Consider the following 23,437-nt stretch of genomic DNA (forward strand, 5'->3'; position numbering starts at 1 on the left):
GGATTCTCAATCCCTAGCAGCAGCAGCATGAATTGTCCTCTTTATATTTTATGGATTCTACCATCACGATAACCGTTCCCTGGCTTTTTCCCATGTAGATCTTTACGAAAGCGGTATCATTCCAATTCGACTTGGAATTTCGGCTTTTTGATGATTGCCGACTTTGGGTTTTGTTCTTCCCGTTCCTTTGATGTTGATACTGATACTGATACTGATATTGACATTGATATTGATATTGGTTCTCTTTTCTCGTAACAAGACCCAGCCAGCTAGCTATCTACCGATATATCTGTTCACGTTTCGGAATACTCAATTTGGAGCTTTAGTAGTAGTTGATGCGCTCGCTTGTCATTCAGAAGTCGGGCGTTAGAACGAGAAAGGTTTTCTGGTCAAGCAATCAATGGTTGACAACTAGGAGAACTCGAATGGAAGGAATATAAGAAAGAAGATCCGAAAATGCAGTTTGGTGGCCCATCCATCATTTATCTCTATTGATTGATATTGATAGTGACTGCGCTTCCGAAAGGAAACGAAAGTCACTGACATGTTTTATCGTTTGTCTGCATTGGAGCTACCTGTACCTAACCCAGAGACAGACACAGCCAGTTCGAGTTGGGTTTCATACAACGATACACATGCATCATACTGCGCTCGTCATATCATAGGCGTCTTAACAGGGTTTTTATATCGACATTTCTCCATTAGCGGCGGCGGTTTGGTAGGGAGACCCATTGGATCAAATGATGCTAGACTAGACTGGTGTCCTTCCTTCTCTCTCTCCGTTCTCTGTTTTCCGTTTCCAATTTTCCATTTTCCGTGCCTCATAATCAGGCATCTGATTCGTTCGGCGGGAACAGGAAGAAAGGAGGAAAGGAAGAAAGGAAGAAAAAAAGACATGAACGATGAATGATGAAAGACTCATCGTGATCCAACCGAGTCAGAAGATGGATATATATCTATCCATCAATAGAAAGGATGTCAATGTCATCCAACAGTACGGTCAACGGACCTTGTCTGCGACTGCGTCCACGTCTGTAATATGATGATGCCTTTGAGCATGTCCTACGGAATCATCCCTCCAAAGACCAGACCAGACCAGACCAGACCGCTGTAAAACAGTTTGAGGGCTGGCTGGCTCAGCTCTCCGGAAGGTTCATTCATGAGACGTATCGTGGGTGGTCTCCTTCGGGCTCGGGTATTGGTATCACGCTCTGCAAGCATCCAACCAAGAAGTCCTTCGGTCATGATGGCGAAATGACCACAAGCCCTGCAACAAGCCAAAGCCACGGGAAATGCCAGAGCCGGGCGTTTTCCGCTCCAAGGCGACCCTAAGCCTTGATCATCGAACAGCGGCTAAGGCTGCATTGAGAAGCTCATCGGCATCTCCGTCCATACGTTGGCCGGCTTTACGTTGATTAGTGGAATGCGTTGAAGTGGGCTCCGCAAAGGCATTGAGATCCTTTCCTCGGCCTCTGGACGGCGGCGCGCCAGCGGCGGAATCGCGTGAAAACGGAATCGGGTCCTCGTTCTCATCTGACTCCTGGTCTTCCTCGAGGGCCCAGAACTCCATTGCACGGCTGAGGAGCGACCCGGCCACACCGCCCCCTCCGGCGTCTCCGCCGAGGACACGGACGGCCTCGTGGAGGGCCATGACAGCCTCCCTCGTGCGCCCGACCATGCTCAGCAGAACCAAACCTCGACTGGTATGGATGCTGCCGATCAGGTTCCGCTCGTCGTAGCCCCCGGCAGCACCGCTGGGGTTGAGACCCGTGCTTGAGCCGGCAAGACTCAAATGTGCAAAAGCCGACATGCCATGGCCAGGCTCGTAGGCTGAGGCTGGAGCGGCGCCTCCCGTGGCGGTCCGCAGGCATTCGTCAAACTCGGCCAACGATTCTTCGAATCTGCCCAGCCGTCTGAGCGCATGAGCTAAGTTCGCCCGTGTCGCGACCCACGAGGTCATGTCGAAGCCCAACTCCGACGCCAGCTCGAGGGATCGATGGAACAGCTTGGCCGCCGCGGGAAGATTGGACTGGTGGTACAGGATCACGCCAATCTCGTTGAGCACCAGCGGATCGCCCCCAAGAGAGGCAGTGCTGCTGAAGATCCTTTCGGTCAGCTCTTTCTCGGTCCCGCCGCTGAGACCACCCCCACTTTTCTGGAATGCTGCGAGGCTGTACTCCCAGGCAAGCTGCATGTTGTTCAGGGCGAGATGTTGCATGCCCAGAAAGAGCTGGGGCAAATGACTGCCCTGGAACAATCTTGCCGCTGTAGAATAAGCGGCCACTGCCTGGTCATGTTCGCCTTCAGCAGCAAAAGTGTGGGCGAACCCGATCCAGGCCGCGGCCGAGTGTGGATCCATCAACGATGCCTTGGAGAAGAACCGGCGCGCCTCGGCTATGCGGAAGGTGGACAAATAGTAGGTCCCTATTGCTAGATAGGTGTAGGATTCGTGGGGCGCATGGGTGGCCAAGGTATGCGAGAGATGAAACAGAGTATTATGAGCGCCAGTCTCATAAAGGACAGCAAGGTGCAGCGGGTACAGCCGAGGAGTGTGACCGAGAGAGGCATTAGTGTTGGTGGAAGATATGTCCGTCGAGCCAGTCGAGCTATCCTGAGAATTCAAGATGCTGGTGGTTATGGCAAGAGCCTCGTGAAATCGACACTGTGTGAAGAGCGTCTCGGCTCGTGTGAGGAGTAGGTCGGCGTTCGAGGCGAGGTTGTAGTGCGTGGACAGGGTTTCGGTGGCATTTGCCAGAGTGGCCGGTGACGAGTACTTTGACAAGCGGGTGGTGTAGAGTAGTTTCGTGAAATGTGCTGCCTCCTGTGCTAGAGATTGGTCTTCCACCCGAATGGAGTCAAAGTCTAGCTCTTCCAGGAAGGCCAATTCCTCGGCAGGAGACATCAGTGAGTTCTGCATGAGTTGGTCAAAGGCCTCGAAACACTGCACGTCTATGCGCACGGCGTCTTTATAACAGTCTCTGGCTCGATCGAAGGCGTTTCTCTTCGCAAAGCATAGCCCTCGCAGATAACACATGCCCGCCTGGAACTTGAGTTCTTTTTCCGACTCCCGGTCCCGTTCACGCTCTTCGCTCAGTTCTATCCGGTCTCTTTGCGTTCTGCCACCTCTGTGGGTGATGCTCTTGTGGGAGTTGCCATTGGTATGTGCCAGTTTCCTCCGTGCATTATGCGACGTGGTGATCAGATGCGTGGGATTCTCTTCGCCGAGGATGACCAGGGCTTGTTCGTATCTGCCCTGTTTGATGTAACAGTGCGCGGCGAGGTATCGACATGATAGACTGCGGTTGATGAGGTCTTTTCGGGAAAGTAGGGCAAGGGCACGAGTGAAGTTGTTGTTTCCAAAATGCACCTGGGCCAGCCAGAATGCGTCGGCATCACTGTCTTGCAGGGCGTTAATTGTGGCTGACGGTTGAGGTTTGCTACTCACATACTTGTCAGAGCGAGGACCTTGTCTCCAATATAAATGGCCGAGTCATGTTGGCCCTTGTTCAACGCATCTTGTCTCCAAGTCCGCAGATATTTGTCCATTGCTTGGGGTCGAGGTAGAGTGGGACGTCCTTCAGTTGGTGAGAGGGACAGTCAGTCGCCTTTGAGGCGTGCCAGGAGAGAAGAGAAGGGTGGAAGTTAGACGGAGGGAGGTATTCTCTGACAGCATCTCTCGTCTAGGTACCTTCAACCTCCATCAATCCAGTCTGAATGTTGGCGGGTGAATGAATGAGTGAGTGAATGTTTGTTGTAATTGATTGCGGTCGAATGAATGCGGTCGAAGTCAAAGGGCGACAAAGTTACAAAGTGACGCGCTGTCCAATTCTTGTCTCCGATTGGCTGCTTACAGAAAGTCCAACTTCAACTCGATTGCCGCCTGCGATCGATGTTCAAGTTCTCAGTCTCTTCCAGTTTGATATATCTTTCACTTCTCTACTTCTGAACCCGGCTGCTGTGACCTGCAATCGTCTTCGCCTCGATCTCTTCAAGATGTCTGAACGAAAAGTCCTCACCAAATACTATCCCCCGGACTTCGATCCGTCCAAGATCGCCCGCACGCCCAAACATCTGCGACCGACCGGACCCAAGACCATCCCCGTGCGACTGATGGCGCCGTTCAGCATGAAGTGTACATCTTGTGGCGAATACATCTACAAAGGGCGCAAGTTCAACGCGCGCAAGGAGACCACCGACGAGAAGTATCTCGCCATCACCATCTACCGCTTCTACATCCGCTGCACGAGATGCAGTTCCGAAATCACCTTCAAGACTGACCCGAAGAACATGGACTATACTTGTGAACGCGGGGCCAAACGCAACTTCGAGTCGTGGCGGGACTCGGACAGTGCCGAGTTGAAAGAGACTGATGAACAGCGTCTGGACCGGCTGGAGAGGGAGGAGGCCGACGAGGCCGAGACCGCCGAACGAAACGCCATGGAAGAACTCGAGCAGAAGATGGAAGAGAGCAAGCGCGAAATGCAGGTCGCCGACGCCTTGGATGAAATCATGCAGAGGAACGCCCGGATAGAGCGCGGCGAGAAAGGCGTCAAAGAAGACCAGGCTCTCAGCCAAGTCCGAGACCTGGCCAGAGAACAACGAGAGGCTGAGGAGCGGGCAGATGCTGAGGCGGCGCGGAAGGCGTTCGAGGCCGCCAACGTCGAAAGAGCCCGGCTTGAAGAAGACGCCAAACTGCAGGCCCAGCATGCTTCCAAACTGTTGGACTCGCCTGCAGAATCGCCACCCGCACCAACGTTCGACAGGGTCAAGAAGTTCAAGAAACCCCTGGTTCCGGGCTTAGTGCGGAAGACTGAGCCAGCGGTTCAACCGCCACAGCCAGCAGTCGTGTCGAAACCAGCTGGGCTGGATCTTGGAGACTATGATTCTGATGATGACTAGATGAGGTGCAGTGCTCGCAGGTTATGGAATATCTTGGGCGCTGCTCCGATGCAGCCAACGATAATCTACCCCTGATGCGGCAGCTATGGGAGCATCGGCTGGAGCATATGGCAACTGCCACGTCGCATCCTCTAGAATCTGCCTATATGCAGCTACCTTGCCGCTTATCACTCAAGAGTTATCCGCATGAGATATCACCATGGAGGCCTTACTGGCCCTATACACGAACCCTCTCCCTGACCGCGAAGCCGGGAGTGTGCAAACCGGATGCTGCTATGATACTGCAGTCAACACCAAGCACTCCGTTTCCACACGCAGCTTCGAGAGTTGACTGACAGTGTTGTTCTGTCTCTTACTCAGCACAAGCTGGAGTCCACCTACTGCACGCTGTCCCAGATGGAGACCAACTTCTGGGGCGCCGTCGCCGTGAATGTGACGTGACCAAGGCTGTCTTGCCCGTTCTCCGTTCTCAGAGCGACCATTCCGGCCGGGACAGGCAGGCTGGGTTAGTCATGCAGATCAGTTCGGTGGGCGGCCGGATCTTGTGTTCCCTTTCCCTGTTCGGCCTTCTATCATGCCAGGTTGACTTCTAGAAGTCCCCGGTCTCATTCCAAACCACTTGTCATGCAAGTTGAGGGAGACCTTACTATGGCACACAATATACCATTCCGTCTCTGCAACCCTAGATCCGATCAAACAAACAAGGCAGAATTGGATATCAATCGAGAATTGCCTTCATTACCATCTTCATCATCATCATCATTACTATCATCAAAACCCCACCAAGCTGGACCCGGGCTAACGAAAAGACCGTTTCTCACTTTTGGCCCCATACAGCAAATCCAATTCGCCCTCGAAGCCTTCACCGAGACCCTGGCCAAAGGTAAAGAAATGCATCCGGCCTGGACCATCGACTTCCTTCCCTGATCGTCCAACCTGGCAGCGGCAGCGGCAGCTTCCAGACCAACTTCGTCGACAACTTGAACTACTAGTACTTCGACCCGCATCCCCGGTGCGGATATTACCCAGCTCCCACTGCAGCCTATTTCGCCGACCAAGCCGAAGCCAGTAAACGCTGGAGTGTCACTCACTACCCGGCTGCTTGTGCGAGGGCTTTACATGAAGTTGCTGCCATCGGGAAAAGGAAGGGGAAGAAGGAAAGGAAGAGAAAGGGGAAAGGGGGAAGAAGGAAAGGGGAAGAAGGAAAGAGGAAAAGGAAGAGGAAGGGGAAAGGGGGAAGAGGGAGGTGGAGAAGGAAACGGTTCCTGCTAGTACCACCACTGGTTCCACTTCCACTGCTCTTGGAAACAAGGAGGAGGAGAATACCGAGACCGAAGGCTGGACGGGAAGGTGGACAAGAAAGAGAAACCTTTACATTTACCGATATACCTCCCAGTGAGGCTCCCTCCCTCTTGGAGTTGACGCTCCCAGTTCCCATCCAGGTCGAGCGGGAGAAGACTTTTTCGAGGGAGCATCAAGAATGGAAAGAGTTCGCTTGTCGCACCACTTCGGGAGCTGGCTTTGATGCTTTGATGCTTTTGGTATCATCTCGTCCATATCAGCCAGTGCCGTTGGCAAACTCATAGATAGGTCCCTAGGTAGCTGACATGGCCTGTCGTGTGTATGTATACAAGTCCTTCTATTCGGCGTGTTCTTATGTCGAGCGTTGGGGCTGTGTTAACACGTAACCCATTCTCTACCTCCATCTACTAGTACTATACAGCCAACTCTACAGGCAAACAGAAGCGAAAGTGTGCTGAAGTGTAAAGATTTGGTATAATTCAATTCCGTTTTCTCGTCTTCTCATGCGTAAAGGAAGTGCTGGGAGAAGTCGTGCACGAAATTCATCAAGACGAACACCATACCATGGCAAGACGGTAAACAACGACATGGGTACATGCAACATTCCCCCATTGACTGACGGCGAATCCGTCGCGGTCGCAAACCCAACCAAGACCCTGCAGCATCATTTCTTCAATGCCTGTGTTCGCCGATCTGAAGCAGCCCATTCTTGGTCTTCATCCCGTCATGCCGTCCCGTCATGCCATCCCGTATTATGCATGCACTGTACAAAATGGACTGATCAATGCAGGCCGAACTCTCCATACATACATTGCGGGTTGTCCTGCATTTGGCCCGTTGCATCTTGTTCGACACGACAACATGATTCTGGCGTCATATCATCCAGCATTCCTTCATCCCGTCGATCAATCATTCAGTCAATCCGGCCTTGGAGATGTTCTTCAATTCTGGCCTGTTGCTCCGGTTCCAGACTATCGTAATATCTCTGGGCCAGTGTGCGACCATTTGCCCGTTGGCCTATGCCTGCAAACGGTGACTTGTACACTGTGGCTGCAGTTTGATGTTTCTGAATGTAGTAGCCTGCGACACGACCCCAGAAGCCTCCCTTCTCTTCCCAATCAGTCAACTGCTTGGGGACTGGGTGATCGTTAAGCCTGAGCCCATTAGGTCCCACCGGGCGTTTCTCCAAGCTGCCCAGTAGTTGACGAGAAGGGGCTGCTATTGACGGTTCCGTGGTCTGAGTTTTGGAGGGCGTGAATGCATTGACATGGCTTAAAGGATCAAATGTCAAAGGTTTCGGGACGTATGCATTCATTTGCATGTAATGGGCCGGAAAGGGGGCCAGGTCGATATCCATGTCGAGGGACATACTTTTCTTTAGGCGAGGCCGCATAGAAGAGTCCATTGTCGGACGGATCCCGAGACCGGAGAAGCTGCCGCTAGCCGATCTGTGACCAGCGCTTGACCCCGGAGGGCTGATCTGTGTGGCGTTGGGATTGATAAATTGAGGCGGGTTTTGAGGGTCGAGCGCGTGCACAGGGCTTGCCGATGTGTTGGAGCTCAGGTACGAATCATGCTGTAGCCTCGGGCTGGGTAACATGTATGAGCTGTTCGGTCTACTACCAGATGGCGATATCTTCTCCGCCCCCTTCTGCGCCTTGATCTGGTCGGGACTCTTAAAAGGATAGGCGGGATTGGAAATCCGCCGTTGACGTTCAACCTCGGCAGAGGGAGGAGGCGGAGGGGGTTGATTTGCAGCAGCTCGAATGCTTTCCATCGGCGAAGGCTGATAGGAGGTGTTTGTACCGGAACCTTGACTGGAGTCCCCCGGATATGAGAACTGAAGGTGCGAATGTGGAGCAAATGCTGGGAAAGGGGTGATCTCAGCCGATTGTGATGGATCGAAATGAGGCGAAAGCGTCGAGTGCATTCCTGAGTTTGCAGGTGTCCCAAAGCTTGACTTCCGACCGTTATTGCTGGGAGCCATCCAGTCGTTACTGTATTCGTACTGTTGTGTTCGTACGCTCGGGCTCATCCCTGAAGTAACACCGTATCCACTGGATGAATCCATGGTACTAAAAGCCGGGAAATGGTCATGATATTGGTTGAGCGGAGGCAGAGAGGGATCATTCGACCATTCCTTCATGTGCTTAGCATGCTGAGATGCTTGTTGTTGGAACTGTCTTTGTCGCTGTACGGCGTCATGGTCAATGCCAATTGAGTTATGCGGCATACTGTTCGCGTGATCGGCAGCATCCAGTTGTTGAGCTTTAGCCTGCTGCCGTTGTAAAATCCTTGCTTGCTCATTCAGCCGTGCTTCTTGACCAGCGACAATATCGCGGTACTGTGAAGGCTTCACTTGACTGGACTTGTGATCCACTGGTTGGTTCTTGTGTTCATTCTGGCTCATGGTGAGATCGCGCGTCGTTCCGCTGAATGTTCCGGGCAATCGGGGTGTCGTCCCGTGTTTACCTAGGGAGTTCTGGCGGATGTTGACCCTTGCAGCATTTCTCGCGGCAACGTTGAGCAACGGATATGGGACCGCAAGAGAATGACGCTTCGGTTGAGGAGGCGGTGCCATGACAGATTTCGCAGGTGCAACCAGTTCCAGGAAGTTTGATGTTGGATCATGCACCCGTCTGTTGGGATCAGCTGTGTAATGGGCCTTCGCCTCTGATGACGACTCTCCCAAATAAATCCACAGTTGTTTGTCCTTGGAGAGGTCAACAGCTTTCTGATCCTTGTTGAGAGGTGGCTCTGCAGAAGCAAATTCGGCCCATTCAGTTCTCGGTTCCTCGGTGAAAGGATCGCCTGCGCTTGGTTTCTTCTCCGTGGACTCGGGCAGTGAAGCAGTCTTTCCTTGCAAATCTTCCGGTAGTTCAAGTGCGCTGACCGAAGGCTTCTGTAAACATGAAGTCGCACTGTCGACAAAAAGAATCGACGTGGGATCAACCTCCTTGGCTGTTTTGAGGTCGGGCACAATCTTGACAAGCACCGAACCTTGTCCCTCATCATAGCCTGCCACAACAAGACCCGCCTCAATGTCGTCGCTATTGGTAGCTTGAAACTGGATCACTTCTCCTTCTTTCAGATCATACAAAAACTGTCGGAATTCCGCGTTCTGCCAACAGCTGTTGGCGTGGTTGCAAGCCGACAGTTCACTCGTGATCCTCGTCCGCTTGACAGTCCGATGAAGACGACATCTCCAGTCGAACCCGATATCGCGATATTCCACGCCTTCATGCCATACAGCGATCTCGCCCTTGTCCACCTGAACGCCGGCTTGCATAGCGCATGTGGCGTGGTATGACTTGGCGCATTTGGCTGACGAACACTGGAAACACGACCCCTTCTTTTGGCGACACTCGTAGCATTTGAGTTCCAGGCGTGCTTTGCTGATATTTTCCACGTTATAGACCATTTCTTTGCCGTCCTTGTTGGCAACGTAGGTCTCGGGGGTGTACATGGCACAGGTGCGGTGTGCTCGCTGACCATGCGTGGTAGGCAAAAGTTCCTCCCACGCAAAGTCGTTCGGACAGAGACAACAAGGCTGGTTTTTGCTGACTTTACGGATCTTGATGAGCTTCTTCGCCTTCTTATTCGGTCCCATGTCTTTCGGAGCACGTTTCCTCTTTTGGGCTGTCTTCACCTTGCCGCGGTCGCTGCTTGGAGGCGTTGGTAAGTCCATAGGCTCGTCAACGTCGTCTTCGTCGTCGGTGACCTCGACTTCCTCATATTCTGGTGTCGGTTCACCATTTATCTTCCGGACAAACCAGTCGACATCGATAAAGACACTGTCGGCTTCACATCGGCATTTCCGTGCTGTGGGAGCATACTGTAGCCAGTTGTCGATGGCAAAGTTGACGGATTCGGCACAGTTGTAACCCAGGTTAAACCCAGAATGATAGCCGATGGGAAAGGTGATGACGAATTGTCCTTCACGGTGGACGACTTTATTGACAGTGACTCCGAATCTCGACTTGAGGATCGACGGGGAAACGAGATATGTCTTATGGCGCAGGAACTGGTCACAGTTCTTAGCATCTGACGGCCATAACGTCTTCATCGCGGCCTCGAATTTGGGTGCGTCCTTCTGAGAGATACTGTACCACTGTTTCGGAGCACCAAAGTGGATGTAGTTGATGCTGTAGAGGTCCACATCTTCTAGATGCCAGGCAAAGGTAGCCCGCCACATCCCCAGGTACAGATATGCAGTGTTGACCCCGGGAATTGGCGCGCCGAGGAGATCCAGCAGATTGGGTAATTTTGCAACATTCCACTCCTTTGTGTCGTCGTCAAACAAGGACCCCGGCATGTCTGCACCATACATCGGGTTACTAAAGTTGAGACTCTTCCAATACTTGTCCTCGAGCTCGTCGCAGCGTTCAGCTGTCCATTGATCATGATCATAGACACGATAGTCGAAATCTCGGAAGGCTTCCTCGTCCACGTCGTCGTTGGCCTCACGTGCATTCCTCAATCGCCGAGCTGCAACAGTAGTCTCCGCCCCATTGCCTCCACCTTCCTTCTTGGTGGTGGATGACTTGGGCGGTCGCCCTCGCGGTCTTCCCGGTTTTCTGCCTCGTTTGCCCTTTGTCGGCGTCGGTTCCGTATTGTCTCTGGCTCCATCTTCTCCTTCGTCATTGTCTAGGGGAGCCGGTTTGACGTCAGGACTAGTAGGGGTAGGAGGTGCGAGTAGAGTTGAGTCGTGATCACTGGGTTCATCTTTAATCGATTTGGCCTTTCCTCGACCAGGTTTACCCTTTGAAGGTTCCGGAGTGCCTGTGGCTTCGGATTTCCGGGGTCTGGTCGTCCCGCGTCCCAATAACTTGTCGGCATTTAAACGTTTCTCCCCTCGTCGTGCGGGAGGTTGATTTTCGGTCTGCTCACAAATGGCTTTCCATTGTGGGAGGTTATAGGATCGCATCTTCTCCATATTGCGCTGCGTATAAATGCCTTGGGCGCCATGGAATTCTTGGGTGAGGGGGTTCTTAATCTTGATCGTCTTGACTAACTCGTCCAGGGCCTTGCGGGCACGTTTCCTGAAGCAGGTCAGCCTCCGTGGCTTGGTTCCCAACGGTCAAATGCCATTGACTGGATGCGACACTTGTGGGCAAAAAGCAACATACCATTCTTCAGGGGGATCTATCAGCACGATGCCCGACTGCATGCCATACGGATCCACGCCCTTCACGTATCGCTGAAAATCCTTGAATTGTTCCATTGTCTGTTCACACGTGTATCAGCCATTATCGTTCACCTTATCGTCCAAGCATGACCGGGCACGTCAACACAAATAGAGCGCATACCGGAGTGAAGATAGGAACGCCATTCTCGTAGCGATCTGGCTTGACCTCCGAGAACTGTTCGGCTTCCGCGCCTGCACGAGCCGCTTCTTCGAACCTCATTCTGTTCTCTTCATCTTCAAGATCATCGCCGAGATCGGAGAGGGAGGAACTCGAGGCTGCGTCATCGTCCTTGTGGCTCGCCTCGTCGGTAGTAGGGGGAGTGTGGACTTGAGGGGGAGGGATCGATTGGAACATGCTGTCTTCTTTGTCCAGGGCAGCGACACGGAGCCCATCGTGGACGGCGGCGGAGGACATGGTAGCTGCTGCCATGGCGGAAGAGGAGTGGGGAGGAAGGCTCGGGGAGACGGGGGTGCAGTGTGGCGAGACGATAGAGCCGATGGGATGTTAACGTGTCGCAAGGCGCATCGAGCGAGCAGCAACGAGTACGTCGCAGACTCTGATCACGACCTTGGACAGCGTGGGTAGGTGTTGTCGTCAGTGTGAGAGGTAGCGTAGTGGTTAGGTTGAGTCGAGGATCGCAGGACTGCAGTGCAGTTCGGTCGAGGCCAGTCACCACCTACTAGTACTACGGAGTACTAGGTACAGAGTAGCAGGTAGCAGGTAGGGACTGCAGACTGCAGACTGCAGACTGCGCACTGCGAGTGGTGGACTGCTGGCTCTGATACACGCTAGTCCGGTCTAGGTGAGACTGTCTTGGCTCGCCATACCCGAACGGGGCACCATATTATCACGTGATACAGCAGTACTATGCTTGCTAAGTAGGTCTGGTCACGCCACAGGGTCTTCTCACCCTTGACATCAGGCCATCGGCGGTGACGGCAACGGTGACGGCAACGGTCCCTTTACTCTGTAGTAATCACAGCCTGACAGCCACCTACATCTACAACTTGTCTTTTCCTCCATCGAATCCTCACAGTCATAATATTCACTTATTATAGTAGTCCGTATACACAATATCTTAAGAACAAGTATGGTATCGACAGAAAGAAAACAGAAGTTCGGTCGGCCGTATTTCGTATCCTTCACCACTGTCCATACCATTTCGTTATTGGCTCGCTTGCTATCCCAGGCACCAACATCACCCGGTTGGCTCAGACCATGCGAATCGTCAAATCCCGTCATGTCCCAAGACTGGCATAGGTACCTACCTGCCTGATGTGCTGCCAGCTCAATTGTGCACTTCAATGTCATATATTTGCAAACTTCAATCCCGCTCGGCCGATCATTTCCAACACCCGCGGACGCGTCAATATTCTGTCAAAGCAAGCTTCTTGCCAACCGTCCTCTTCCTCTGCGCAATCTGGTCCGCGGGTCGGGGCTGCTCCTTCTTGAGGGCTTGCAGCAGCATCCCGGCATCAAAGAAACCGTCTGTCATATAGGTCAGTGGCGCTTCAAAAGAAGCATGAAAAAGGAACAGAAACTTACACCCGCCCAAACCATCATCCTCCACCTCTGCCGTTTCCATACTCGCGGGAGTCTGAGTTCCATCGAACCGGGAAGCCTCGGCCTTGATCAGCCGGCCCCTAGACTTGAGTCTACCATCCTTGCCCGTCCTATCTTCCGCCTCCCTGGCTCGAGTAGATTTGCCGGCCGGAGCGTCTTTGGGTTTAGTAGCTTTGAGCAAGCGTCTGATCTCGTTCAGATAGGACTCAAGGCTGTCCACGAAGCGTTGGGTCTGACGATGTTTGCTACTCGCGCAAACCGAGATCGAATCGTCTTTGATAATGTATCCAATTCCAAAGCCGTCCCCAGAGACAGGGCCGAAGCCGAAGTGGCGTAGCGATGGGTTCCCGCAGTTGGAGGTACTGAGAATTGTGTTGTTGATCTTCTCCCACCCAGCATCACTAAAAAGCGGTGGCATATGCTGAGAGTGGGGCGCTGGCGAGCGACTTGCATCTGTGCTGGCTCGGGAACGACCACTGGGCGATATCTCGTCCTGTCTCCTAGGGCTGCCTGCATCACTCATATCGTTCGGACTTGAATACCCATTGGAACTGAATCCGGTCGTGCTCGCTGCCTCGGCCCCCTCGTCGTTCACCTTGCGTTGCCACACACAATAAAGAGCGTACAGGTGCCGGTCTGGACCTTGTCCTTTGCTGCACTCTTTCGTGGTGGCGACATGTTTCTGCGTGGCAGTCTTCAACGCGTCGACCTTCTTCTGGGCGGCCGTGTCCGCCCAGAAAGTCTTGACGAAGTCGACACATTCTCTGGTGACGGTGCGGATGGCTTCCGTGCGACCATGCAAGAACATTTTCGTCATGGCTGGCTCGTAAGTATTCTCGGTCCGGCCATACAGACCGTAGTAAGCAGCTTGGAAAGCCATTTGCACAAACGCGTCAGGGGAGAAGCCCATCGAGGTGATGAAGTTCTTGCCATATCCCACAAAATCCAATGTCTGGAACTCGTTCTGGTTGATCAGATCCGCCAAACGGGTTTCAGCAAACCGCAAGGCAATCTGCAGTTCCGGAGTCATGTCCCATTCGAGCTTGTGTGGAGTGGTGCTGACATCGCCGAAGCTCTCCGGATCCCTTTTGGATGGATCAGGGCTCTGGCTGGTCCACATCGTTGGGGCCTGCCCGTTGATGGACTTGGCGAACCGGAGGATGGTGTCGGTGTAGACGTCGCTCGCAAATCGAAGCACGGTATGGCCATCCACGCCGGTATGTTCGAAATTGATTCCTGCACTGCCATTTTTGCAGACGATGATCTGAAGCTTGTCGTACCATCTGTTGGTGCAGGTGCCGACTTGAACACCGCGAACCACCTCACTCGTGCCGCACAGCATGTTGCCGCACAATGCGGATACGTCTGCTGGCTCCGTATAATCCAGGCAAATGACAAACAGGGCGGAGTCGACCATCGAAAGGCACTCGGCGTTGTTGGATCCTTCTTCCCTGGTCAGGAAATCCCTCAGGCCCGACCAGATTTTTCGGTTTTCAGTGGTTAGCACTCCGAGAGCGCCTTTAGCTGCGTCAAAGATGGGAACTTGTTCGGCATCATCCACGATCACCTGGAAATTGATTGCGAGGTCCTTCTCGGTCATAATTAGCTCGTTGTTGTCATCCAACACATCAAACCAGTAGAACTGGCCACGACACAGGACCACGACATGCTTCGAATCCGAATCTTGTCCAATGACACACCCGTTCTCTGTCGGAACTCTGGCCGTTCCAAACAAGCGCGAATACTGGTACATGCACAGCGGTGTGCCTCTCAGTGTGTCCGGTGGCAGTTCTTCTTTTCGGACGGCTCTGACGAAGCACAGAGCCGAGATGACCAAGGAGGCTGCCCGTGTGACTTGATTGTTTCGTGCCGGAGTTGGATCATCCTCCAAGAGAAAGAAGGGGTTGAGGTTCAGGACGACAGGATTGTCATAGTTGAGGTAAGAATCATACCAAAACTGTTCAATGTAGCTCGTCTTGCCCGTGGCGTACTTCTTTAGACGTTCTTGCAGTTCCGGGCCGTCGTGCTCCAGGAACTCCTTGGCCGCTGCTCGGGTCTCATTGTGCTCGGCGGGAGACTGCAAAGGAGCCAACGCGTCCAAATATTTCTTGATGGTCGAGTCGAGTTCGGGAATTGGCAGCTTGGGTAACTTGTCCTGCGCAGCGAACGTGATGCCTTGCTTTGTCTGCTTCTCCGACGGAATGGACCATGGCTCCTGCTCTTGTTTTGTGTAGGATTCTTTGATATCCCTGGCAGCCTGCAGCGACCGGCCGTCTTGAGTCTGGCCCATCGTGGCCTCGTCCTGACGGACTGGACTTTTCAGAGTCTCGTCGATGGACTTGGGGCGGGCGAAGTATCTGGTTCCTGTGACCGTAGACGGCATGGTTAATATCCTGAATCATGCGTAAAGTGCAGCCACCAAGGTAGCAATGCTCAGAAGACGAAGGGCGGTGCGGTAGAAGTAATGGCAATCGTACAAGCAGTATGACGGCATGGGGGTGAAAGTCGCCTGTGATGAAGAGAAGCCAGGTCAATACCCCAGGATGCCAATATCACAAAGACGTTAAGAGAGAACAGGACCAGAGAAGATCGGGCTCGAGTGGGATGCAATTTGGATAGATCACACTCAGGAGAAATCAAATATCGTTCCATCAGGAGGGGTCTGATCCATTGCACCACTGCATGGCACAATGAGAGATCCAAACCACCTGCTCGCCTCCACATGGCATGGGACAGGAAGTGAGCTGCGGGTTGGTCACAGGTGATGCTGCGCTTCTCCACGTTCCGCATCGTCAGAAGACTTGTGAGCAGAACAGTCATAGCCCGGAGTATCGCAGACCGACGGGCGAAGGGCGTCGCCCATGGCAAGAGCCGGAATTGGGTGTGCCAGCATGGACATGATGCAGTGGTGGTTCGTTGATGGCAGTTTCGGAGGAAAGGAAAAAGAGGTTACACGTACAGAAGTGCGCAGAGCGATATGTGGGCGCAGTTTGAGCTGCACAACCAGTGCAGTGTGGTACTAGTAGCGCAGGCTAAGCTGGAACTCTTCGCCCGAGGTTGGAGGTTGGAGATTGAATCCGCCGGTGGAGGAGACAGGAAATAGTCTTCCCTTGTGCGAGTCAGTAATAAGGTATTGCTCTGGATCCTGCCCTAACACTGCACCGCAACAACAGCCGCAGTAGCCGTGGGATCGAGGTTAGATGAAGGTGTAAGAAAGAGCTTTGAGGTGCAGCGGCTAAGAAATGAATCAACACCAACACTGCAAGACTTGGACAACTGGTACTGGAACTCCTCCTCCAGCAGCCAGACATGAGGTTGGAGTGTGCGCGTGACATACTATTTATTTGGCAGTGCTCACGCGAACAGTCCGGGGATCTCACCCTCAGGCCATTTTGATCCGTGGGCTGCCCTTTTGTCTGGAGTCTCCTGTGTTAATTCGCTCATCAGCTATAGGTCCTACTACACCGTACGAGATGTATCGTTGTGGCTAAGATAACACGATGGTCTAGGCAGCCAGGTAGCTGTGGTTCTGACCTGCAGTGGCCGAGAATTGAGCGACGAACCCGGTTGATGGGAAAGCGGAGAGCAAACAGACGCTTCCATTTCTCCGCGATGCCTGCTAATAAGTGGAAAAGAACCCGGGGAAAGGCTAAGGAGGCTTCGGACGGGGTTCGCTTAACAGACAGCGGCGCCTGTGGCAGTACTAGCATGCACTCCAGTGGGCAGTGTGCCCCTAGTAGCGTTTAGCTTAGGGAGCCTATGGCCCGTTCAGCCCTCCACACGGCGAGAACGAGTTAGTAACAGAGATCAACTTCTTGCCGAATCTCGTCCGTTGGCAGACGGAATTCAACGGGTGTCGGTTCGCCACTACTAGACCATGCTTCGTATTCATCGACAACTGCTAGTCAGTAGGTAGGTATGCAGATACTAGTATCACATGATGGATACCTACATACCTCAGGTACCTAGGTACTCAGTAGGTACTCAGTCATGAAAGCTGCAACTTGTGGACCATGGAATGCTGATTGTGAATATGCGAAATGCTGTTGTACATGTAGGCTTCAAGTCTGCTTTGCAGACTCGATTTCCCCCCTGCCTGCCGTCCCTCTCTCCTCAAAGTCCTCCAAACAATGGCCCGAATGGTCATGAACAAATTGTCCGGAGCAGTGTGGTGTCCAGTGCATCCAAATAGAGGGTCACCTCATACCAGTCAGATGCTGAAGCAACACGCTCCTGAGAAGGAAAAGAAAAATCTTCAAGCAATGCCCTATGTGCGACGCGGCACGGCTCCGTCCAACCCCACGATCAACAGAAACAACCCGATCACACGCCGCTGCCTTCTGAAAGCATGCTGCCTCTCCCACGCGGGGATGAGGTTTGAGGCTGAAAGAATAAGAATGCATTTCTCTCCCAACGCCCAGGCAGTGTCACTTTTGAAAAAACATCTTGATATCTCCAGTGGTCGTCCAAGGAGTCGTTACTAGGTCATGAAAGAAGAACCGCTTTCTCACAGGGTCACAGTAGGAAGCCCTTGGGGTTGCAACACGTTCACAGCATACTGGCCGCCGAAGTTGCCTGTGTCCGGAATGTTAGCATGCACTTAGGTTCTGAGACGAGTTGGGAAACATACCAGGTGGGCTGTAGTTGCAAACGGTGAAATAAGGGCTGACACCACTGCCAGTATTGGCCAGTCCATTCGGGCAGTATTGAGTAGCGCATCCAACGGAGGTGGTCGACTTCCAAACGATTTGCGAGTAATGACCCCACTTCTCAAAGTTGCTCATGTCGGGCTCAACGCCGTATGCAGGATAATAGTTGATTTCGCCGTTATACATCTCGTCGGTGATCATGGCTGGGATATCGGATGGCGGAGCACCGGCGCCAATGTTCTGGCCATAGCCGCCACCCCCAGCCGATGTGTCGTGGGCATAGACACAGCTGGATGCGATCTGAGCGGCAATGGACGCCATTTCATCGCTCCAGACCAGGTTCGAGACAGTGGCATTCCGACGATGGATGTTGTGAGAATCGAGGATGCCTTGTTGATAGTCCGAGGAGACTGTTGTCGGGACTGCAGCCGCCGTCGAACTGGAAAGGGTCGGGCTGACATTCGCACTGGATTGACTAACTGGCGCCGAGGTCGTAGTAGCGTAGGTAGGAACCACAGCACTCGCACTGGATTGACCAGCTGGCGACGATGAAGGAGTCGCATACGTTGGAACCACAGCATTCGCACTGGATTGACCAACTGGCGACGATGGAGTAGCATACGTAGGAATCACAGCACTTGCACTGGCCGTGGCCGTGGCAGCAGCAGATGTTTCAATGATGGTCGTCACAGCGGACTGGGTTGCCCATGTTGTTGCAATTGCAGAAATGCTTCCCCAGTCACGCCATGCACCCCACCATGCACCAGGGCCAGAAGCATGACCCGAATTGGGTGCAGCCCAGGAAGTGGCGTCGGCAGTGGGAATGGCTTGAATGGATGAAACGGCTGTCTCGGCGGGAGGGGAGCCGGTGACGGTGACAGTGACGGTTACTATCTCGTAGGTGGTGGCCCAAGCACGCTTGTTTAGGGGAGTGGCCGCAGCCAGGCTGGCGCAGGCCGCGGCGACGATAAAGGATGATGTTTTCATGGTGATTGAAGAACTACTCAATAATGGTCTCTGGGACTATTGATTGAGTTGTCGATGGACTGATTGATAGAACTGAACTCGAGAGGCTGTTTCGAGGTCTATTTGATACCAGAATGTGGCAGGTATTGCAAGTGCACCGGGCAGCAGGTTACGTGGATTCGTGAGAGTTGGCTGGGTGAAGCTGTGTCCTGCTGTTGACCCAAGTTTCTGATCTTCACGCCAGGTGAGGTAGAGTTCTAGAAGCCTGTGCGGTGGGTTCGGGCCAAAAGCGTTGGTCTGTTCCGTTTGCACCAAGGGCACGGACTGAGGCTCAAAACGACACGGTCCCAGACCGTGCTTTTCTGGTTGATGTGTGAAAAGAGTGACCTGTCTCGTGCAGTCGAAGGAGTGAAGACTGCGCAGAAGCCAAAATGAAGGTAAGAATGGCGGAATGGCCGAGGAAAAGACTGAAGAAAGAATTGAAGACCAAGGGTGAAGAAAGGGAGAAAGATATGATGGAGCAAGGAGTGAGATTGTATATGAACAGTCGACGTAGTAGTGTAGGTATGGCGTTGAGGTTTCTTTGTTGGGTAGTAGGCCAATGGATGCCCTGGTCGGTTTAGGCACACTTCGGAGAGCGAGGTGCCGGGGCCCCTGGCATCTGGTTAAGCACCACGAAGCTGGGGTTCCTTGCATTAGGTCAGTTCCTAACCATCAAGGTACCTGGATCTTAGCTAGATTCAGAAATCCTAGGGGTGGGTGAAGGGCAGCCCTAAACCAAACGCAGTTGGGATGCCGATGGACTGCGGGGGCCACTAACCGGCTGGGCGAGATTGGTCGCCGGCGACGATCTGACAGGCAATCTGGTCTGAAACACCCAGCGAACTCCGGGCTGCAAGGGCCAGCGAGCTGACGACACTGCTATTGACACGGGTTTGACAAGAGAAGAAGGCTGGCAATATCTCGACACTCTGGTCGGACAAGGAGCGAAGGGGGAAAAGAGCGCGAGTTTAAGGCACACGCCGGGGAAAATATCGAGTCAGAGTGAATGAGCAAGAGACAGACAAAGGTACGAGGACAAGAAGAGAATCAAGTCGAGTCACTTCAAGGGCATCAGAATGCAATTTAATGGTCTTTACGGAGGCCTCTTGGTTTCTGTTTGGACTGAGTCCATCTGCGGGGTGGATGGAATTTCATGTCTTTCTGGTCCAGGCTGACTTGTTTGTCGTCGTCAGGCGAGGAATGATGTTGCCTTGATATACGACGAATGTGTCGATATGACAGCTGAAAAGATGCAGGTGTAGGCCAGGGTAGCAACCTGTTGTGGTTCACCTCTGGCGCAGGACATTTCTGTAGTGGTGTTCCCTTCTGCGACCACAGCAGGTCGACTGGACACTGAATGTCCGGCCGCAGTGTGACGATACAGATGAGTGGGGAGTGGCAGTAGTCGAGGCGTGTAGCACAGTACAGAGTATAGCACTGTCCACTGCCCACTGTCCTCCGTGCTCGCCTACATTATTGAGACTGTCGGGTTACGGCGATGGAGACGAGTCTTGAGATGACGAGGCTGGTGAAACGGAGCCAACAGGGGACCCTAAGCTTCAGAGTTTAGACTGTAGACTCTGCCCACTGCACCGAGATCAACGATGAGATTCTAGCGGCGGCGGCAGCGAGTTTGGTGCCAGGCTTTGCTAATTGGACCGGTAATCAAGGTAGCCTAGGGAGCCTAAGGCTCCTTGGGCGTTTCAACCAATCCACGGAAGTGTGGCAGGTTTAAAGGCTTGAGAGCCTAGAGCTCGCGGTGTAGGTGCCCTAAGGCTTTGAAGGCTATCGTCAGTGCACACGTTAGTGTGTCGCTAACACTCGCCAGCCTCCCGCAAGGCATCAATCAGCCTGCGCCCACCAGCCATTGGTTCGACTCCGAGCAAAGGACCGACGCGGCCACTGACTACCTGAGGTAGATACTGGGAATTCAGGCCGCATAATTTCTCCTCCGTTCTGCTTTCGTGGCCATGGCTCGTTTCATCTGTCACCATCCATCCAGCTGGACCAGATTGAAGAGGAGCTTACATACATGGGTCTGACACTTGTACATCTCGACAACCACAGTCCAGGATTGAACGAACGTCTGCAAAGACTTGACGGCCTCCGCCGGACCCTACACCGGGACCAGTCCCCAATATCCCCTGCTCGATCCGTCCGCCAGTCTCGTGGCGGGTCAGTGTCCGAGGAGGCTGAAGAGCCCGCAAGGACCGAAGAAGAAGACAGACCCAGTAACGATGGTGAAAGGAAAACGATGCTTACGTCTCCCTCTCACGCCCACAGTCAGTTGACGGCTTCCCATGTATGATTGATCATTCAGCCCCTCCTTAGCTCCTCGGAAATCTCCCCTGTCTGGGGTCATACTCTCAGCAGCATACACATACGGCATACTATCAAGTCAGAGTCTCTGCTACAGGCTAGATGTCGTGGACTGATGAGAGAAGGAGATATGTGACACTCCAGGCGGCTCCCTTCGGGAAGTACACATTGCCCGAGCCCACATCCAATCTTCCTGGGTTGCATCTACTATCAGTGTGTTGCTACGGAGGAGCCGGGGACAGTGGGAATTCTATTCTCTTGAGCTTTCACCCACGCTCCGGATCTTTGCAGTATATTGGCTCCTGCCATATCTCAGGCCTCATTACAGCGTCTCTGCCTCATCTGGAAGTGGTATGCAGGAAACTCCTTACTGGTTATGCAGCCGTACCTTGCGTCCGCAGTACCTCAAATTTGCCCAACCAGTGACAATTTCAGACACCACTGGATTCTTGCTGTCGGTTGCCGTTTCGCAGACGATTCACGACGCCATGCAGCGGAACCCCAGATTCCTAAATCAACCAGCACGGGGCGGTCAGGGTGAGACCTTCCACACGCAACTCGCTTGCTGTTCTTGTGACTAGGCTGCACCTTCGGTGCAGTGCTTTCAGGTGCTCTCAACGATCGAGTCCACCACTGGCCCTATCTACAGGTAATGGCCTGCCACTGTGTTCGCCAGAGTTTACATCCATGTGTGGTAGTTGAGCTGATACTCTCGTTGTCCTTCTGTGCGTCGACCTGTCTAGGCCTTGCAGAGCAAGAACTGTCCAAGGTCTCGACTTCGATTGCATCGACGCTCCCTCTGAAAAAAGTCAAGATTTTATGTCTGCTCCATAGTTCACCTGCGTCGTTTGTCTAGCCATGACTGCACAATGAGGGACCACAGCGGGAGAAGATCAGATGATGGCGCACCTTGAAGGCGCTCGAGTTCTTTGGGGTGCAGCTTGTTTTGCATAACCAGCGTCAGCGCTCCCATCCGGTGTTGAGCCTTCGGGGCCATATTGGTGCCAATTCTCGTCTTGACGCCCTTGCTACGAACCAGCCAAACCTGAGAGTTGCACATTTATTGCCCGCCACCCTCAGACATTACTGGTCTCGCCGGTCATTGAGATCCATGGCCAACCTCCAACAGAGGTACGATTGTTCGAGCTCCTTCCTGTATCTGACCACAGCATTTGCAAAGCGCAATCCCACCTGTCTCGACGTCTACACGTTCTCTGTTGATTCTGCTCCTTTTGTGTCTGTGCGCAGTTGTGGTGGCTGACAGGCAACCTTGAGAACGGACCAGGCCATGAACCGCGCCTCGAGTAGGACTAACCTGCCGCCAACAACCAGCCACGCGTGCACCTGTCATCTGTTAGATGCCGAGAGAGGCTACAGCCGTGGTTGAACGTTGCTGGCAACGATCCGTCAGATCTGCAACTTGTCCAGACCTGTGCTTTGCAACGATGTGCCGCCGGCCAAAGGTATGCTTTCCCCCCTGCGTTGTTCAACCACGTGGACTCAGTCTCCTACATCTTCTGCACAATTGTGCAGTTGCGCCGAAGCATCCTGACCCCAGGTTTGCCTGCCGCGGTATCCACGATTCCTCTGTCCATCCTGGCGTGTGCCATCAATCTTGAAGGAAGTGAAACATGGTCCAACTGGACGTCTACATCTATGCATTCCAAGTGACCTGGTTCAGTGCAACTGGGAACTGAGGTCAGAGGTGCACTCCTGAAAGCAGCAATGCGCCTGGACTTCATGAGTGGCTACATCTTGCCACGAATCCTAGGTCGACATCGCCAGCCGCATGTTGGAAAGGTTACTGGGGACTCGAAAGACATCTGCTGTGGTGGCTGCGCTCTTGCTTGATGACTCTTCATCGCGTGTCTCCCACCCATCTTCCAGAGGGTAACCAGATATACATGTCATGTCGTCTCTCAAGCTTCGCGATGTGTTACGGGTGGAATGACGAGTCGAGTCTTGCTCATGTCGTTGGATTCACTTTGCAGTCATGACCGTCTCCACAAAGAGAACAAGTACTTCAGAAATGATCTACAGATGTGTCTCAGCCGAGATGGACTTGCATGTCGGCAAAGAGTTTGACGCCGAGTGTCTGGAGGAATTGCCCGACATTTGGGGAGTAGATGTTTTGGGCAGGGCAGTCTCGCCGCTGACCATCAGAGAACTGCTAAACAGCATACGCATCTCAGAATCCGAAGTCAGCAACTAACCCGTCAGGTAGAGGCCCGTCAGGTAGAGGCCCGTCAGGTATAGATTGGTGGATAGTGTGTAGTATTACTTGATGATTATCAAGTGTTTGATGAAATATTTTGCCACGATTCAACAATCAACAACCGAAACTTGTTCTCACTTTCGCCTGCATACCTGGATCGACTCTGTTGTACATCTAGTTCTTTAGAATATAGACGAAACCGTTGCTCCATCCAGTCTCTGTCCGGTATGGAGTCCTCTTTTGTCTGCAGTGCCTGCCACCACATTTTGGCGATCACATGACATCACCTAACG

General features: G+C 53.1%; 5 protein-coding genes across 5 annotated transcripts; 1 reads left to right on the plus strand and 4 right to left on the minus strand.

Moving 5' to 3' along the window:
* Positions 1 to 1,339: 1,339 nt before the first annotated feature.
* On the minus strand, positions 1,340 to 3,546 carry A1O1_02021 (anaphase-promoting complex subunit 6; the record flags this gene model as incomplete). The annotated part of the gene is made up of 2 exons (XM_007722933.1): positions 1,340 to 3,399; positions 3,450 to 3,546. 2 exons carry the CDS (start codon positions 3,544 to 3,546, stop codon positions 1,340 to 1,342), a joined length of 2,157 nt encoding a protein of 718 aa, XP_007721123.1.
* Positions 3,547 to 3,993: 447 nt separating this feature from the next.
* On the plus strand, positions 3,994 to 4,899 carry A1O1_02022 (uncharacterized protein; the record flags this gene model as incomplete). The annotated part of the gene is made up of 1 exon (XM_007722934.1): positions 3,994 to 4,899. One exon carries the CDS (start codon positions 3,994 to 3,996, stop codon positions 4,897 to 4,899), a length of 906 nt encoding a protein of 301 aa, XP_007721124.1.
* A 2,215-nt stretch (positions 4,900 to 7,114) lies between these two features.
* On the minus strand, positions 7,115 to 11,819 carry A1O1_02023 (uncharacterized protein; the record flags this gene model as incomplete). Its single annotated transcript, XM_007722935.1, has 3 exons — positions 7,115 to 11,243; positions 11,331 to 11,428; positions 11,511 to 11,819. The coding sequence occupies 3 exons, from the start codon at positions 11,817 to 11,819 to the stop codon at positions 7,115 to 7,117; spliced, it is 4,536 nt and encodes a 1,511-aa protein (XP_007721125.1).
* Positions 11,820 to 12,756: 937 nt separating this feature from the next.
* On the minus strand, positions 12,757 to 15,336 carry A1O1_02024 (carnitine O-acetyltransferase; the record flags this gene model as incomplete). The annotated part of the gene is made up of 2 exons (XM_007722936.1): positions 12,757 to 12,878; positions 12,936 to 15,336. 2 exons carry the CDS (start codon positions 15,334 to 15,336, stop codon positions 12,757 to 12,759), a joined length of 2,523 nt encoding a protein of 840 aa, XP_007721126.1.
* A 2,124-nt stretch (positions 15,337 to 17,460) lies between these two features.
* A1O1_02025 (uncharacterized protein) lies at positions 17,461 to 18,589 on the minus strand (the record flags this gene model as incomplete). The annotated part of the gene is made up of 2 exons (XM_007722937.1): positions 17,461 to 17,528; positions 17,584 to 18,589. The coding sequence occupies 2 exons, from the start codon at positions 18,587 to 18,589 to the stop codon at positions 17,461 to 17,463; spliced, it is 1,074 nt and encodes a 357-aa protein (XP_007721127.1).
* Between the last annotated feature and the right edge of the window lie 4,848 nt (positions 18,590 to 23,437).

This window comes from Capronia coronata (assembly GCF_000585585.1).
Source record: "Capronia coronata CBS 617.96 chromosome Unknown acBCG-supercont1.2, whole genome shotgun sequence".
In the NCBI taxonomy this organism is placed as follows: Eukaryota; Fungi; Ascomycota; class Eurotiomycetes; order Chaetothyriales; family Herpotrichiellaceae; genus Capronia; species Capronia coronata.